The sequence below is a fragment of the Alternaria viburni genome (assembly GCF_023758015.1).
Source record: "Alternaria viburni strain BMP 2772 chromosome Unknown scaffold_5, whole genome shotgun sequence".
In the NCBI taxonomy this organism is placed as follows: Eukaryota; Fungi; Ascomycota; class Dothideomycetes; order Pleosporales; family Pleosporaceae; genus Alternaria; species Alternaria viburni.
The window spans coordinates 1,240,547-1,258,117 of record NW_026055774.1 but is presented as its reverse complement, the minus strand read 5'-3'; the positions used below and the strand labels follow the sequence as shown (position 1 = coordinate 1,258,117).

At 53.4% G+C, this 17,571-nt stretch overlaps 6 protein-coding genes across 6 annotated transcripts; 2 read left to right on the top strand and 4 right to left on the bottom strand.

Annotated features, from left to right (window-relative positions):
- Positions 1–261: 261 nt before the first annotated feature.
- Positions 262–4,716, bottom strand: J4E79_003310 (uncharacterized protein; the record flags this gene model as incomplete). The annotated part of the gene is made up of 6 exons (XM_049352205.1): positions 262–321; positions 379–1,097; positions 1,554–1,859; positions 1,908–2,029; positions 2,080–4,559; positions 4,630–4,716. The coding sequence occupies 6 exons, from the start codon at positions 4,714–4,716 to the stop codon at positions 262–264; spliced, it is 3,774 nt and encodes a 1,257-aa protein (XP_049213676.1).
- A 421-nt stretch (positions 4,717–5,137) lies between these two features.
- J4E79_003309 (uncharacterized protein) lies at positions 5,138–7,910 on the bottom strand (the record flags this gene model as incomplete). Its single annotated transcript, XM_049352204.1, has 2 exons — positions 5,138–7,589; positions 7,711–7,910. The coding sequence occupies 2 exons, from the start codon at positions 7,908–7,910 to the stop codon at positions 5,138–5,140; spliced, it is 2,652 nt and encodes an 883-aa protein (XP_049213675.1).
- Positions 7,911–9,014: 1,104 nt separating this feature from the next.
- J4E79_003308 (uncharacterized protein) lies at positions 9,015–11,480 on the top strand (the record flags this gene model as incomplete). Its single annotated transcript, XM_049352203.1, has 1 exon — positions 9,015–11,480. The coding sequence occupies one exon, from the start codon at positions 9,015–9,017 to the stop codon at positions 11,478–11,480; it is 2,466 nt and encodes an 821-aa protein (XP_049213674.1).
- A 108-nt stretch (positions 11,481–11,588) lies between these two features.
- J4E79_003307 (uncharacterized protein) lies at positions 11,589–12,851 on the bottom strand (the record flags this gene model as incomplete). Its single annotated transcript, XM_049352202.1, has 1 exon — positions 11,589–12,851. The coding sequence occupies one exon, from the start codon at positions 12,849–12,851 to the stop codon at positions 11,589–11,591; it is 1,263 nt and encodes a 420-aa protein (XP_049213673.1).
- A 1,226-nt stretch (positions 12,852–14,077) lies between these two features.
- Positions 14,078–14,436, bottom strand: J4E79_003306 (uncharacterized protein; the record flags this gene model as incomplete). Its single annotated transcript, XM_049352201.1, has 2 exons — positions 14,078–14,254; positions 14,323–14,436. The coding sequence occupies 2 exons, from the start codon at positions 14,434–14,436 to the stop codon at positions 14,078–14,080; spliced, it is 291 nt and encodes a 96-aa protein (XP_049213672.1).
- A 2,051-nt stretch (positions 14,437–16,487) lies between these two features.
- Positions 16,488–16,819, top strand: J4E79_003305 (uncharacterized protein; the record flags this gene model as incomplete). Its single annotated transcript, XM_049352200.1, has 2 exons — positions 16,488–16,595; positions 16,664–16,819. The coding sequence occupies 2 exons, from the start codon at positions 16,488–16,490 to the stop codon at positions 16,817–16,819; spliced, it is 264 nt and encodes an 87-aa protein (XP_049213671.1).
- Between the last annotated feature and the right edge of the window lie 752 nt (positions 16,820–17,571).

Genomic DNA, 17,571 nt, shown 5'->3' with positions numbered 1-17,571 from the left:
GATGCACATGGGTCGGCTGGTTTGCGTAGAGTTATTCTCATCGGATCGTGTCTTTGGGAGTAGTTCTGCGCGGGCAGCGAGGCGGCGTGGATGAAACCAGAGACTCACATGAATGCGATCATTATCCTGAAATAGAGCCGGTCCTACAACTTAAGCATGAAACAGCTATAACGTGAACAAAACGACCATTGGCTAACTCCTCGTACAAGTAGAATGACGTAAACCCAGATTAGGTAGAGGAGGTTCCTAACAGTCTGAGCCTTAGAAGCCGTAGTGAACATTAACGCTGACACCGTCAACAATGCATTGCCACCCTGGATACTGTCAAAATATGTTAGCATGGCAACGAAGCCTCCGAATCTCGCATCTCAAACATACCTTGGCCCTCGCCCAAACCAACACACGATCACCCGGCTCCAACGCATCCAAGAAGCCTTCTCCACTCCCCGCACCCTCGTTACCCTCATCAACCTCACACAAACCACCTTCGTCCCAGGAAACATGATAGTCCTGAGTACCAGCCATAACACGATTACCCTGTAGGTACCAAGCAGAATGCCCCTCACCACCCTGCGGGCCTTGCAGCGCACTCTCGGGCCTCTTGACAAGCGACCAACCGCGCCCCACCATATTAGTATGATAATCCATCGGACTGCTAATCCAAGTATTCACCAACCGCGGAGTAGGAAGCAGACTATTGATGTTCGATGCATCGCGCAAGATGGACACCTCAAGCCATGAAGAGGTGGAAAAAGTACCCTGCGTATTTTCGCTCGTCCAGCCTTGGTCTCTACTCGTGATGTCAAAATCGATGCGCTTGATCTTTGCTGTTTCGCCGCCTAGGCTGGCTTCTTTCACAATGGGCGTGGAGTAGGGGTTGGCTTCGAGACAGAGAGTTGCTGCCGACGGGTTATTCATTCCGGCGCGGGCGAGGACGGTTCCGCCTGACCGGGAAATCCGTTCGACGGGCCAGTATTGCGCGTGCTCTAGTATGCTGAGGACCAGCTCGGTGGGTAGTTTGAGGGTCTTGAGCACGGCGCGGGCGCGACACACGTCGGCGTAGGTTGGTGTGAAAGGGCGAGTTGGTTCGGGTGGGCCTAGCAGCCAATGTATGCTTGGGAGCCATTGCCGGATGCCACTGCAAAAACTCATTGTTGTGAAGAAGGTTTGCTTTCTCGTTTCGATGTGATTATAGGAAGTGGTGGTGTGTCAATGTGCAGCAGGGTAGCGCACGGTTGAGGAAGTTGCCTTGCGCTAGCCGGGGCCGCTGACGAAGGGCAGGAACTGGCGAGATGGATACCGGTTTTGGATGCAACGGACGTGGTCATTTAAGATTCATGGTATCACAATCAAATCTTGCATTACAAGCACTAGAAGTAGGCCGCGACTTCTCCCTGCAGTTAACATGAAAAGTCTAGGAGTCCGGAATCGCTCCATAGAACGCCCAGCTCGTATTCGAAATCTTCATTGTAGCTATATAGCCTTGTACCATCCTGTATCATGTTTCCATGGGATGTTTCCGACTCAAAATCCGAATTTGCTCTTCATAGCACCCATGACTAGCCCTCTCTTCTGCTTTCCGACAAACTTGTTGACGTCATTTGCCCAACCTGCACTGTTTTGCGAAAGATTGTCCATACTATCCCCAACAATGTTGAGCTTCTCCGTACGCTCGTTGAGCTGGCGACTCGCCCAAGCACCCCATCCTTCTTGAGTCGGGGATACTTGGGTAGGATAGGACTGATATCCAGCGGCAGAAGAGCTGGCTGCGGTCGGATTGGCGCGGCGTCGTTCCTGCTCTGCCTCTGCTCGCTGCTGCGCCATTTGACGATTTGATAAGGGCCTATCAGGACCACCAACTAAGAGAAGTCAGTGATTGGTTGGGAATAGAAGTAAGAATAGCTTACTGAGAAGATCCATGTCGGCTGGTGTTACATATTGGGTGCCAGAGATCCATTGAATATTGCTGATAGTGGGTCGGGGCGGAATCAAAAGTTCTGGGTTAAGCAAGACATCCTTCGCACGTTCACTAGATTTGGTCAGTACATATGTCATGGCTGGGGAGATGAGTCGACTTACTATTGCAGTCCCGTTCCAAAGACGTTGACAAGAGCCATTTCCGCAGGCCCTTTCCAGCCAAAGATGTCGCCAGTACTTGTAATGACTGCCTCAGAGAAGCGCCTGATGTCTAAGAAATCACTGAGGTTGACAGACCCGATCTCCTTCAATGCAGGTAGCGAATGCGCTCTCGCATATCCATCTCCATACAACCCAAGCATTGCGTAGCCCTTGTCTTCGTACCTCACTACAGTCGCAGCATCGCACAAGAACTGATCAAAGGTTTTGTGCGCTCCTTTACTCGTGGCGGGACGGAATAACCTCGCGCCTGAGGCTGTTGTGGCTAAAAGGACGCCGCTAATCTTCGAGCCAGTCCGAAGTCCAGCAACGGCAGACTGCGAAGCATATGCTGGGCGACCAGTTTCGGCGTGCATGGGGCTGATGCTGATAACCTTGTCGTCAAGCGAGCACACACCCGCAGGTTTTACTGAGTACTGGCCACTTGATTCTGGCAGTAGCTTGAAGGTTGCCAGGTGGCCAAGATTAGTACCGACGTGAAGTAGAATGCTGGAATAGTCGTCATCTTCGAGTGTCATAACACTGAACTCGAGGCAAGTGGGCCACTCCGCTTTGGGTGCTGCCTGCGTTGAACTCCGTCGGAAGCTGGCGCGTTTGTCCGGCTTGACAAATTCCTGTATCGACGCTCTGTAGATAACAGCGGGCCCTCGCAAATCAATGATGGCCAGACTGCCACCCTCAAAGCCCGCAGCAACAAAGCCAACATCAGAATGTTTCAAGGCGGTGACTGGTCCATTGCCCTCGTCAAGCAAAGTGAAAGGCAGCAGTCCCTCTTTGAGAGCCGCTTCACTTCTTTCCGAGATATTGGTAAGCGCTTGCGGTTTGTTGTCACCGGGTGGGTACTCCTGTCCAGCATGCCTGTTTACACCCCATCTGAACACTACTACTTCACCACTCTTCAGCCCTACGGATAGTTCAGATGCTGCGCCTGCGAACGAAGTTTGTGTGACGTGTATATGCTCTGGGCGGCCGACTGCTCGAGCTACGTCTACCTGTAGCAATGCAGGGTTCTCAATCTCATCGGCATGTCCTGCGTCCCATAGTCTGATCGTGCCATCTGCATGAGCAGTCTGCACGATGTTTCGGTTCTCAAACCGCTTGAGGGGATGAACAGCCTCGGCACCACCGATGAGGAATTGCGGACCGTGTTGGCGCTTCTCGGTCATGCCAAGCCACCGTGTACGCTCTACAGGCGCGAGATTTGCATAATTGATATACGGATGAACAAGCGTCATGGAGAGGTGCAGTTGATTAGTTGGCGTGATGGGCATTCCGCTTGGAAAAGAGAGAGTGATCAACTCCCCAGATGCAAGTAAGGCGAGAATGGCAATGGGGTCGTGGCAGCCAGCGTAATGAGGGGACGTCCTTGGAATGAGGAACAAGTCCACCACCTCGGTCCCAGGCGGGCATGGAAGTATCCTTTGCCTCTTGGGATTCTCGAAGTGATCGGATAGTACTTGCCAGGATGCGGTCGCGTAAACCGGTGTTCTACCCAGCTCGAAAAGCGTCAGACTTTTGGCGGAGATGTTGGATGGCTGTCCACCAGCGATGAGGATAGCGGTATCGTCAGGGTCCTGATTCGCACACCACGCAATCTTGAAGATGGGGGACTTGAGTGCAAACGATCCTTCAACGGCACCTGGGCTGAAGCTGCCTGGACCGGGCTTGTCTACGTTTGTATCGGTCAAGGTTCTCGCTTGTACGATGCGGCCATCCTTGGAATCCCATATAACGATACTGCTGTCTTCGTGTCCAGTCAGAACAAAAGTGCCGGTTGGGTGCCAGACAGCCTGGGTAAGCGGAGGTTCGCGATCCTTGGAGACGGAGACTGGATCCGAGTCACCTCCAGGGGCTCCCTTGGGGACCACATAGTTGAAGAAATGCAGGGCTTTGTTTTGCTTGAACGAGTAGATGACTGCGCCGGAGTTGTACCCAATCAGGAGGGAGCCGATATCTCGAGGGTGGAGTGAGAGCGTAACAACGGAGGTCAGGCGCGAGCGAGGGAATTTCTCCCTCCACAAGTTGGGAATCTTGAAGGGCGTAAGTGCCTCCCTAGCCAGATCATAGGCGTACACCTCACCGTGCTGTGTACCGAGCAGCGCGTAATCGATGGTAGGGTCGCAGTGCAGCGCCGTAATGCGGGCGGGAGGGGAGTGGGCGTTGAGCAGCTTCTTCGTCTCGAGCGAAAAGACGGACAAGTCGTTCTTTGAGTCTACGCACAGCAGCTTCTCGGCGCAAAACTGCAGGATCTTGATCGAGGCGTTGCGCGTGGGCAGCGACAGCACCACTTCGACCCTCTTCTGTCCGAATATGTAGATCTGGCCGGGACCATACTTGCTGTCGCTCGTGCCGACGGCGAGGAGGGATTGGACGGGGTCGTATGCGACCTGGGTGACTTTGGAGTTGATGCCGTAGTTGCGGATCTTCACGTGCTGTTAGCTTGCGCGTAGAGGGCTGGGGGAACGGCGGGGCGAGAAGACAGCGGGCGCGTACATGGTCGAGCACGAATGAATCAGGGCCCAGGCCCAGGGAGAGGTCGTTGCTGACACCGGCCTGCTTTCCACGCAAGAGGTGAGCCATGGTGGTGTGTGGGTCTCATGGTTTTGTCCGCAGAGGCAGCGATGAGGACTGCCATCAGCGACCGTCTGCCCAGCTGCCTCGCCGGAAGGAACGCGTTGCGCGACGTCATTTCGGCAACTCTAAGCGCAATGCAGGGTCCACGCCACGTCACAGCCACAGCTAGCAGTCATGGATAATGCTCGACAGGTCTCCTTTTTAATGAATCTGTTACTTGCTCGAAAAGAGAGCCCGCTCAACTATGACACGCTGGCCCTATTAACTACGTGACATGTGTCGTCTACAAAGACAACAGTGCTTCTGCTAAACAAGAACATGTCCAGAAATGATAATCCTCCCGCTCGTTGCTACTGCCCGAAACGCCAGAAGCTGATCTATGGTATCCAGAACACCATGCAAATCCATGTCCGCTCATCAAAACACTCTAGGTCGACATGGAGGCCCCATTAGCGCCATACATGGAGCCGTTGGGAGGTTGCGGCGTCCCTGATCCCTGCCTACTACTACTGAAACTATTTTGTGCCGCAAGCCGGGCTTGTGCTTGCTGCGCTTGCTGTCTTTCAAGCATCATCTGCTGAGGATTGCTGCCTGCGCCATTGTAGGGAGCAGCGGCACCAGGCGCCTGAGGAGTTGCGTATTGGGAAGGACCGTAGTATGTGCTGCGCATCTGCCCTCCAGACACGGGCGTACCATATGCTGGTCGTGTACCATAAGCCGATGGTGTGGGCGCGCCCTTGATGGGTGACACATTCCGTGGCGGCGGTGCTTGTGCGCCGTTGTACATAGGTGCCGCATTTTGTGAGCGAGGGTAGAAGCTGCTTTGGTTCTGCTGTGATGCATAACGGTTCTGGCCCTGTGCGGGTGTAGAATTATAGTACTGTGAGCCAGGAGCACCCGTGTAGCTGCTTGGCTGTGCCGAGCGTTGCGGGAAGTATTGACCAGAAGGAGTGGTTCCATAGCTTGGTCGCGGCGTTTGTTGGTTGTAGGACGGGGTTGCAGAGTACCCCGGCCGAGAGTTGGTGGCATAAGACGCGCCACCTGGTTGGAATGTCTGCGCAGCACCCGAAGGCGAGCGTTGGAGGTGCATCGACGATGATCGGTGGAGGGATTGTGGTTGCGAGTACACTGGACGAGCGCCGGACTGAGGCACTGACGGCGCTGGACGGCTGTACTGGTGCCCAGCTGCGGGATAGTGCGCGTTGGTTCCAGAACTCGTTCGCGCCAGGGTAGCCGGCGTTGCAGCAGCCATTCCGGGTGTCTTTGCAAGTTTCGAGAGCTGATCCTCCTCCAAGACGCCCTTGTACTCTTTGGTGTCGAATAGGATAGTTCGACTGATGTTCAATTCGTCCATTTGGTCCCCATTGAGTTTGGCGACTGCATACGGCGGAAGCTGCGAGATCAACAATGTGAGCTGTGACTTTAGTATCTGATAGACGTCGAACTCTTCCGACGAGGGTGTAGACGGGCTGCCGGCTAGGGTTGCGAGTGAAGCATTTTGTACAACAGGAGTGCGTGGGTTAGTTGTAAGGGAGAGATTCCGTATCCTTTGGTACGAGGCCAATGTCTCGAGAAGTTCTGATATCTCCTTGAGCACCTCATCTGTATCCTTCTCCTCCTCGGTCTTTTCCTCCATCCCAGGTAACACGTCTCCTTGAACCGGGGTGAAGTTCTCTACCGCCTCTTTGAATAGTTCATCCTCATCGGTGGTCCCATTGGTGAGTGCTTGCTTAGCCTGCTCAGGGTCGAGTAGAGCCGGATCGATCGGGAACATTTCGTTGAAGCGCTTCTCACCAACCTTCTGCCACCAGACCATGTTCTTAGTCTCCTCTGGAATAATAGCGGAGCTGTCATCCCGAGTTGGCGCAAAGCTAGAGTAAGCACTGCGAAACAAGGCATCTTCCTTGGCTTGTTGGACTGCAACAAGAATTGCCTCGGACGGTGGTTGCTGCGCTTCGCCCATGCTCAACGCCCGCTGTCTGCTCTTTTGCTTCGCTGTTGGCGAGGTCTGATCTTTCGGCATATCTACGCCAGCATACCCAAGCCAAAAGCCAGAAGACAAGCTCTGATGCGCGTGCGACTGGGAGCCCTTGCGACGAGGCTTGGGCGCTTCCTGGTGCGCAAAGGTGATGGTGCTGTTGCCTTTGCTCGTTGTCGGTCGGGCAGACTTGGGGGGACTGATCTGTGGCAAGTGGGCAGGTGCACGGAAGACCTCCCCAATAGTCGCAACCTTCTTTTTGCTATCTGATTCTGGGATGGGGTATACCTCTGTCGTCGAGATGAGGTTGGGGAGGTTCGTCTCGCGCAAGGGTAGAGTCACCTTGACGGCGGTGTCGAGCGTGGATATTCCATGGGCGGGGGGGATTTTCTGGGGCTGCTGCAGACTGGAGAATAGCTGTTTCGGCGGCGCGCTCCCGTACAGCGTGAGAACAGTCCGGCTCTGGGGTATCTCTGCGTCTTGATCTTCCTCCTTGATCGGCACCGGAGTGCCCTCCTCTCCTGAGGCTGGAGCGTCGGCATCGCCGTTGACTTGCTTTGCTGAACCAGGCGCTTTGCGCGCCCCTTCTCTGGCCACAAGGTTTTTCAGGACGGTCTGGAAGGCGAGCACTTTGCCCTGCAGCGCTGTGTCTTGGGGCGACGCCTGGGCTGCCGACGAATCACTTGGGCCGCTAGACGCCAGAATCTCAGTGGTAGCGCTCTCGACATCCTTCTCTAGTGCGTGCAGAGAGTCGTACGAGCCGTCTTGTATCAGGTTACTGATGGTCGCAGGGCCGTCGGGTGGGGTCAGCTTGGTGCGTTTCGAGTCGGCTTCTCCAGAGGCGGATCGCGTTATCGACGAGGTGATGGGATGCGACAAGATGGAGGGTTTGGTGTCGTAGCTATTCAGTGTCAACATGCGACTCAGAGGTGTGGACGAGCCCAGCCAGCGCACTCCGTGCATGGGCTGCTGGCATGACGGCGATAACGCGCGGGGCGGGGGATTCTTCGCAGGCGGCATACCTCTTAAGAACTGCCAGTATGTCTCCCAATACTGCCTGCAGAGAGCGCGCGCTGGCACTGGCGCTCTCTCCCGGTGCAGGCGTGGATGCGCCATTGACGGCAATGGCAGGACGCTCGGCGAGTTTCCGTTTGGCGGCAGCGGGCGAGTTGGGCGCCTGGGGGAGCGACGGCGGGGAGAGGGTGCCGTTGGCGGCGGCCATGGTGACTTTGGGGTGCTGTTGGCGATGCGCGAGTGATGGCGTGGGATGGAACGCGCTCAGGGCGGCCGGAGTCGTGCTTCGGCGGCTTCCTTCACAGCATGCCCTGTCCGCGATACCGGCAGGCGCGATGCTGAAATTTGGAGAGGCGCGTGACGGGGTCCAAGACGGCTTCCGGTGACGCGCAAATGGTGCCTAGGGGTTGGGCGTGCGGTTGGCGGCTGTCCAAAGTTGACTTGGCTTGGTGGAAGTAAGTGCAGCGATGAATGGAACGCGCAAAGGGCAGCGCCAAGACCACGCCGCAGAGTGCCGCAGCAATTACTGCCTGGCAACTGCTGACGACGATGGTGATTCTTTTCCTTTTGAATGACCCCTGAGTTCCTGTTTGCTAATTCAAGCGTGTTCGCTCTCCACACGCCTATCGCTCCTTTGGGTGACGATGTCCAAGTCGTCCACGGGTGGTTTGCGACTGTAGCATGCTGCGCTAGCGACGATGGGGCATGAGCTACCCACGATTTTCTCACTGCACTCGACAACTCTCCGCAATTGGTTTTCGCACGCGTCGCTCCACGTCTATTGCGTCTGATGAATGCCCTTAGTACTCTCCCTGGTAGCTCCAGGTAGCCCGTACCGCTTCGGCCGTCGTGTGACGCGCCTCCTACCGCACTGGGTAGGCCCGCACGCCATGTTCAAGGCTTACTTTGTACTGACCTGTTTTGCAAGTATCTTTGTAATCCCATAACCCATCTTCCAAGGCGGGACATATCACTCCCTTCGAAATGTCATCTCTGGATTCCTTCAGCGTCCCTGCTCTCCCATCACCCCGCGACGCGCAAACCCCGCCGCGGTATAGCCTCTCCTCACCATGAGGTGCCTCATCGACTTTCGAGGCACTACTCCGCGCCGATCCCTAATGACAACGCCTTCTTTGAGAGTTCTATAGATGCCTTTTCAAGCAATCTAGGTACAGATGCTCCATCGGACGCCTCTTCGCCGTTCCCAGACACGCTCGAGGATGCAGAGGAGGATGGTAGATTTCGACCGCAATGGTCCCGCGCCACGAGGAAGGCCAAGCGTCCCAGCAGACCTGCGACAGTCCTGGAATCAATGGATCGCTCGGCTAGAAACCTCTACTTCGTTTCGCCGCCCACTGCGACTGATTTATCCTACACTGCGCCCCGCTCTGCGTTGCGAGGACGCAAGCCGAAGCCTGTACCCTCCGTCAGCACCGAGCTGCTTCCTGAACCTGTCTCCCTTTACTCGATTCTTGCCCGATATCTCCAACATCTTGCGGAAATGGCAACGGATGAGTCGACGTTCCAATATACACCGCGGGAGCTGGAGATGCTACAAAATCGAGGCTACACGGTTGAAAGTGTTCAACGATGGGCGTCTTGTCTCACAGAACCGCGATCGACTGCAGCAGTCAAATGCTTCGAACAAGGGGTCGAGATACCACCTCTTTTCCTGCTTCTACTGTTCCTACGTCGCAAGCACATCAGAGTACCTGCTCTTGGTATCGTCATGAGGCACGTTGGTCGTATTGCGCAATCAGAATCGATAAGCTGGTCGGAGCTCAAGATCATTACGACCCGTTTACTTCGCCATGGGCGCGAGCTCTGGCCCGAGTCAATGCCATGGACTGCGTCCTTTTTCGTTGCCGAAGCAAGCCGACTCTGCGATGATTTTTCTGGATCCAATCCTCTATCCCTTGATATGCTTTCCGACTTGACGCAGTTTTGCAACACATTCCTGTTGCTACTATCGCTACCCACGTCTGCCCGCCCTGTAGTCTTCGCTGCCCAACAAGAAAAGGCTCAATTCCAGATCCTTCAATATATGGCGAGTAGGTCGCCTGCAATAACGGTGACACGCCTCGGTTTTCGGTCCGTTGCGCGCAATCAGCTGGCACATGCGAAAACGCTTCAAGAGAGAGAATGGGCTGAGCTCAAAGGGCCTACCTGGCCACCGTGGAAGGAGAATCGCACAGCAATGGATGAGGATAAAGGCTACGAGTTTGGTGCCTCGCGAGCTTCCCAGCTCTTGCACCGTATGTATGAAGCTGGGTACAGTGGTCGCCTCTGGGAAGATGTGGCGCAAGTGTACGCTGGCTGGGACACCGATTCTAGTCCTACGATACAGACTCGAACCTCTTTACCGCGCATCTCCTCCCAGTATCGAGATGCTAAACACCTTCGCCCTCTGCTTTGGGCTGGGCGTATACGAACGACACGCACGCGTAGGGAGGCCTGGGCATGCTTCCTCTCACATGAGCTGTCTGGAGAACCTGCTCATCCAGATATCTATCTTGCAATGTTCGAAAAGTTGTATCATGCTGAAGCAGAGCGATCGACCCGCACAGAGTTCTCGTCTGATGCAGAAAACACCCATGAAGAGGACACCACTCATATGTTACCTGGAGACATGAAGGAAGCAGTCCCCGACCCGCTATCTACGTTGCACTATGTATATCTTAGCGAACCCGTTCCTGGCTACCGAGGGCTACTTGGACGAATGCAGATGGCACACGTCAAACCTAAACGCCGCCTCCTTGCGTTCCTCTTAGAGACATGCCCAGAGTTCGACACGGGTCTAGGTTTACTAGACATGGCTAGGGACATTCAACACGGCAGGGTAGGCCGAATGCTCGACGGCATTCACGACCAGTACACTTCAGGCAAATCGATCCCGGGTTTCCTTTTCAAGGCGATCATTGACTTCTTGTGTCGCTTTGGAAGCATCGATCAGTCATCTTTTCACAAAGTTGATTTCCTACCTCCAGAACAGCACGTTCGTCAGCTCAGGTCGAACCGGCAATACTGTGTCGAATACGCATACATGCTTCTCAAATACTATCGACCGATCTACCGACCAGCCTGGGCTTGCATGATAAAGGTGCTGGCGTCTCAGAAAGGGCATAAGCATGTTTTAAGTCTTGCTCGGTATAAGCTCATTTGTTCCATTGTTGAAGATATGGAAGAGATTGATCTTGACGTCGACGATGAGATATTCCGTCTGGTCTGTATTGCGACTATGTACGCCGCTCAAGCCGTCGAACGAGGCTCCGCTTCTTTTGACGATACACGACATGTTCTTTCCACTGCCTCCTCTCGCCTTCGTACGCTCTTCAACGGCCTAGTCGGTGCTAGTGCAGATGTGCAGTCGCCTACAGGTGATCAGACAGCCAACGTCATTTCGCCACACATTCCGGGGCCCGCGGAGCTACATGCCTATGTACGAGGGCTAGGTATTCTCCGGGATTATGAGGGTCTTTACTCATTCACCACCTGGTTCACCAAGCATCATGCTGAGGTGACGGCGCGTGCAGAAGCTCAGCGCTCAGGCAGGCACCTTCTGTTCAAGACACTCGTGGCGTTGCGCCTAGCTGTCGATGGAGGAGGATTCGAACCAGGCAACGATCACACATCCGGTGCACCAGAAGACATAGCACTTCTCATCAAGACACAGATCGAGAGTGTTGAACACTGGGGCGGTTGGCCTGCAAAGGAATATGTGGACATGTATGCCAAGGGCCATTTAAAGTCCGCACCACCCGTTGTTGGAGGACGCTAGAAGACGGTGGAATACGAGCACTTTCTATTCCATGTTTTCACTGCTCTTGATATACTGTAAAAGTAGACCACTCGCGCATATCCGAGGACAGCAATCTAAAATCCAAAGTCAACCAATGTTTTCGAGACCGTGGCGAGAACTTCCCTCCAACCATGCCGTCGCCTCTGCGAAATCTTCTAGCCAATCCAACTCCGCGTCGCCGCGCGGAAGGACGGGCAAGCCTGCTGATTGAAACCGTGAGGCACGTATACAGAGTTTCGGAGTGAGCCTACGCTCGCTTATGTGCTGATTCTCCAATACCGTGCATAGGTCCGCAACCCCATCCACCTCTCCTTCTGCATCCTCCCGCGCCCAATCTGGTGCGTTCACCACAACAGCTTCGCCCTTTTTCAAAATCTCCATCGGTTCGAGTTGGTGTTTGTCTACCCCGTGGTTTCTTGCAACATCTTCAAGACAATCATGAAATGACTGTACCTGGCTCTCATACGGCACAAGTGGAGGATACTTGAAGCGGAAGGGTTTCACATCCTTGCTGTTCCAGCGAGCGGTCTTCGCCCGTTTAACCATCCTTTGTGCCTCGCGCCGCATTTGAGTGGGAATATGCTCCGCATTGAACTCGTCGGGAGCCTGGGTTCGGGGATCAAACGGCTGCTTTAGACGGGTGGGATGGGCCTCGTAAATATCCGCCAGTCGGTAGAGCTCCGCTGCTAGCGTTTCTGCTCTGACTAGACGGACTTGTTGATACATGTCGACAAAAGCTGCTAGTTTATCGGCGGAGAATACAGCGCCGTCTGCATGGTGCTGGTATTTGTAATCCCTCTCACCTAATTCGGGAATCCTAGAGAAGATTGCTGAAGCTTGCACCGGCAATTTTGGGAGAATCGGTACGACGATTCGGGAGTAGTCTTCGTGGAACGTGGTCCAAGTCTCAGTAAGGATGATCGCGTTTAACTCCGAGAGCCACCTTGTTCCCAGCTCCCCTCGTTCCTGTCTGAAACGAGTCCAGTTCTTATCCAATTCATGCTTCCAGTCTGAATTGCGATAGGTCAGAAAGTAAAGGCGGCCTTTCTCTTTGAAGACGTCTGGTAGATCTTCCTTGGATTCCGGTTTCTTGAAACATGCGAACTTTACGCGGTCTGTAATGGAGAGTAGTGTCTGCCATTTACTCATGTTCTCGCCGCGGAAGTATTTACCCCAGAGCGATCGGCTGTTTTTGAGAGACCAAGTCAGACGTGGCCCGGCGCAAGAAGAAAGGCGAATTAGTTGGGAGTATTCCAGTTCGTCTAGTATATCACCGTGAAGCTCGCATGGAAGCTTCTCGAGGTCCTGCGCGATGCGTTGGTATCTCTTAGCCGCCAGTTTAGTTTCCATCTTCTTGTCGGATGTAGTTAGAACTGTCGGTCGAAGGCGGGATAAAGTGGTGCTGCAATGCGATCGATCTCAAATCGTAATCAAACGTATTTGTCTAATGTTCTAACGAGCATATTTATTCACAGAAGTTCTTCTATTTATTGAGGAGCAAGCTTTTGCTGCTTTCCTTGAGTCACAAAAAGGGCGCTGGTAGTGGCAGGCGCGCCGCCCTCAACCAAGGGCGGCCGTCGCAACTACCACAAATGGCCTTTATGTTGCCCGCGTTTCCTCTTATGCACAGAATCAGCAGGCACCGCCGTGCCAACTCGATACAACTTCACCGGACATAAGTTTTTCTGTTACTACGAGAGCGATCTTTCGTTGTCTTCTTTGACATCGATCTAGTCATACATCTACCTCCAGAAAGGCGCCATTCTGACTCATTACAGGCACCATATTACGCAGCCACAGACACCCCTGAAACAATGTCCCGACGCTTGCGGGAGACACTCGTCATCGGCCCAAAGCCATGTAGCTGGGTAGCATACCATCTACCTGGTTATTGTACGATTAGAGCATGTCAAATTGCTGCGTGCCTTGCACTATCTCCTGATCTGGGCCACGACATCAAGGTACTCATATACGAGAACTGCATTAGTACAATCTGACGATATTTGAACAAAGAGGCGTCGAATAGGATTCCAGATGAAACTGGCTGAGTATGCGTGGCTTCCTTCGGAAGTCACGACTACCGTGACAGCTACTACACATCTGAGAAGGCTGCTACGATCCAGCGCGGCACCACAGCTGACAATCTCATCGCACGGTTGGGGGAGCGCGTTCATTGCAGTCGATCCCCCAGCCTCAAGAGCCTCACCGCCGATCCCAAGCACCTCGGCGAAGCTTCTTCAAAGAAGATAGGCGGGTAGTTCTGTACAAAGGAGGATAACTCGGCTGTTAGAGTGGGGCGCGGGTACGCTAGTAACGGCTTAGTTCCCGAGGTCTTGCGGGGGTGCACCCTGCTTCTTTAATATATCTCATCACAATATGCACGTTCGACAGCAAGTCTTGCGAGCACGATAATTGGTGGGCCGATTTAATATTGAGATTGTCGCCTCTTTACATATCGCACATCCTGCTTAACCCATTACAACAAACAGCTCTCCCCACGTGTCCACCACAGCCCCGTATTAGCCGTCCACCCATGAAAAGCCACTGCCGACTCCCGAGATCGAGCTAACGACCATCTACTGCTTGTAGCAAGAGGTGCGGAACTGAGCGTTCCAGCCACTGACAGTGCTGTACTTTCCACCAGCAGCGCAGGCGGTGCCGACTTCAAGAGGGTTGTTGGGGTTGGTGGCACCATCGGCGCGGTGGGCGTTGGTGCACCAGCGCTGGCAGTCGAGGTCACCAATCTTGGGGTCCTAAAGAGTATCTCAAATTAGCACCCAAGATGCATTTCATCTTGTGTGGTTCATGAAGGGTTGCTCACAGAGTAGACGCAGCAGTGCGAGCCATCGCCGAAGAGGCACTGGCAGAACTGGGCGGCCTGAGCGCTGATGGCGCTGGCGATGATGATAGTAGCGAGGGAGAGAATGCGGACCATTTTGGCGGTTGTGAGAAGTTTCGAAGAGGTAGTAGAAGAGTGTGGAGTAGAGTGGATTTAGATTGAGTGTCTTGGTGCTGTCCAGAGAGGATGGTGCTCTGATATTTAAGCTTGCTTAAGCTCTTGCTTACATCTACAGATAAATGAGTCGGCACTGATATTTGGCCGAGTGATGCTCTCATATCGCTCAAGATAGTGTATTCAAGTTAGCCCAGCCTCGTACGGTCGTTTTCGACCACCGGATATTCACGAGTGTCGGTGTGTTCTATGGGTATCTCCGTGTCAGCAATCGTGACATGCTGCGGCTACCGGCAAAAGGATTATGTGCAGGAAACTATTGCGTGTGAATTGCAAGGGAGAAGAACAAGCCAACGTAGACCAACGCAGGGGTCATGACTAATACGAGAGACCACTCAGGTCCACGCTTCCTTCTCGGCGGATATTTCCAAGATCACGAACTCACTAACCCAATTTCCAAGACTTGAATGGATCGATGGGGTCAATTTTGGAGCGGTATCTACGGTACCATCTCACCTACATGTTTGAGAGATCACGTACTCACGCAGGGGCGATAACGGATGGAGAAACCACGCTTCATTTTCGGTCGTTAATTCCAACATTACGAGCTCACTAGGCATGTGCTCCATCTACACGCTGCTGGAGTCCTCAACGAAGACACCACCGCAGATCTGGCCCTCATCAAGGTTGCTCTCCTGGAGACCAGCGGTGGCGACGTCGGAAGTACCCGTGAACCGGTGGGTTTCCTGGGGATGCACATCTGGAACTGAGGATATCATTCCGACTTGGCCAAAGTAGACTTTCCAAAGTTACTAGACATTGGGTTATATCTCGTGGCTGCAAGCGCTTTACTCGCAACTGTCTGATGGCAGTTTTGGTGGACTTCCTCTCATCCTCCCCTCGTGCTACTCATTATCTTGCTTCCATCTTCTAGAGTGCGGCATGGCTGCAGACTTCGTGGTAGTACATACCACAGTGAGCATACCGGCCCGGTCTGCACAGATAGTGACTGGCTTCGGGACATTCAGCGCGCATCTTTGGCCGTGTATTTCCCCCGTGCCGGTTTTGGTGATAGTCCACTAGTTGGCTGCTGACACAGTCCCCATAGTACTATCGAATGTACAGGGTTTGGCCGTAGAGTGGAAATTTGGGTCCGAGGCGCTCATGGTCAACGGGATCCACAACAGGCAGTTCCAGTGAGGCTCTGCCACAACTCCAGAAACGTCTGGTAGTACTGACTCGTGACGGTCCGAATTCGGCAGTCGGCACTTTCCTGTAAGCACAGTAGACCACGTTTGGCAGGTTCTTCCACATTCGGTCAACTGTTCGGTCATATTATATGCGCTGTTTAGAGCTGATCGGTGTACGTTGAAGGGTGACGTAGGGAGACAGGTGTGGGAACGTGTTATGTAAGATCGTTGCGGCTGTTCAAGCCCGTGCAGATTTTTGCTCCTCATCGTAATGGTGTGGTGGTAAGACTGTAGTTCTTTCTGTTCGTACAGGTGCTTGATGCGATTAGTTGCATTGGTGTGTATGTAAGGTGTGTGTGTCGTAGGTGTCGTTCTATCTAGGTATCTAAACATCGTTTAGATCCCGTCTGCAGGTGCTCTCCGACTTCCGCACTGACCTCCGAACCTAAGGACCATTCGGCCCTATCTAGGTATCTAGGTATCGTTCCACTGACCTCAACATCACAATAGAATCGGCGCGACGACTTTTTTTCTACTCAGCTGACCACAATGTTTCATTGTGATAGACGAGGCCCTTGGAGTTGAGATACTTCCCATTCGAGACCATCCACTTGCGCATGGGTCGTGTGAATTGAGGGCCTTGGCGGGAAGGTAACCAGGTGTGGTTGGTGGGTCGTCTCCGGGTCGTCTCTGTTGTGATAGACGAACATGATCTTGCCGTCTATATAAAGCAACAGTGATCTTCTCGATACCTAGCATACCGACACAGCATCTTCATTACCCACAAGTTTTACACACCTCTTCATCACACGCAACTACTCATTCACCTCGATCCACGACAAAATGGTCCGACTCTCCATCGCCGCGGTTATCTTCGCCGCCATCACTTCCGTCGCCGCTGATGGATGGTGCCAATGCCTCTACGCGGATGGCTCCCACTGCTGCGTTACTGTAAGCCAATGATAGCCCGAGTGGAATCAAACAGGAAATTCAAGCGACCGAATCTAACGATGTACTAGCAATACGGCATCAGGAAGGACTGCGTGGCCCGATGCATCGACAACGGAAACTCGGACAACAAGTGCAACGCTGGTGGCAAGTACTCGGACGTTAGCTCATGGAACGCTTCGTGGCGCCGCTCCTGCACGGATTGGACCATTGGAAACGCGAAGTAGAGGAGAAGCTCCTCAAGGTGCCCTTGCGCAGTTCTTAAGCAATCGTCTCTTTGTATTATGGCAGTCAATGTAACAATGTACCTTCTCTTGAGTTTCCTCAGTTCTCGAGATCCTAGGACCTCGATCGCTGGGAAGCTCCCATTCAATGTAAACCCTTTTATGTAAATACGGTAATCGCCGCGTGTAATAATTGATATGACGGTGTGCCTTCTCACCGTGTATTATTGATACGATGATGAACCTTTCCAAACGAAAACAAGCGTACTGTGGTAGTCTCCGTGAGATTACTTGAACGGATCCAATGTGACCTATGCACGTCCCCCCGTGGGGTGCTTCGTAAATCCGCCGAAATATGACTATGACTCGTGTTATGTGGTCTTTTAGTCTGCTGGACTCTATAAAGATCGTGGTTTCTCTTCCACTCCTCCGCACCATCACATCACTCATCACTTCAACCCACAACCCAACCCAACTGCATCCTCCTCATCAACGCCCAACATGCGTCTTACTATCGTTACCGTGCTCCTTGCCAGCGTAAGCAGCGTTGTAGCTTCATACTGCCAGTGCCTTTACCCAGACGGCAGCCATTGCTGCGTTATCGTAAGTCGTCATGTATCACTTCACACTCAAGGTTGACTTGCTCACCATTGTGATGTTTCCAGGACAACCTTGTCGATGATTGCCCGAGAATGTGCTTGAGGGCGTCCAAGGACAGCACGACTGCTGGACAATGCAACGCCGACGGGAAATTC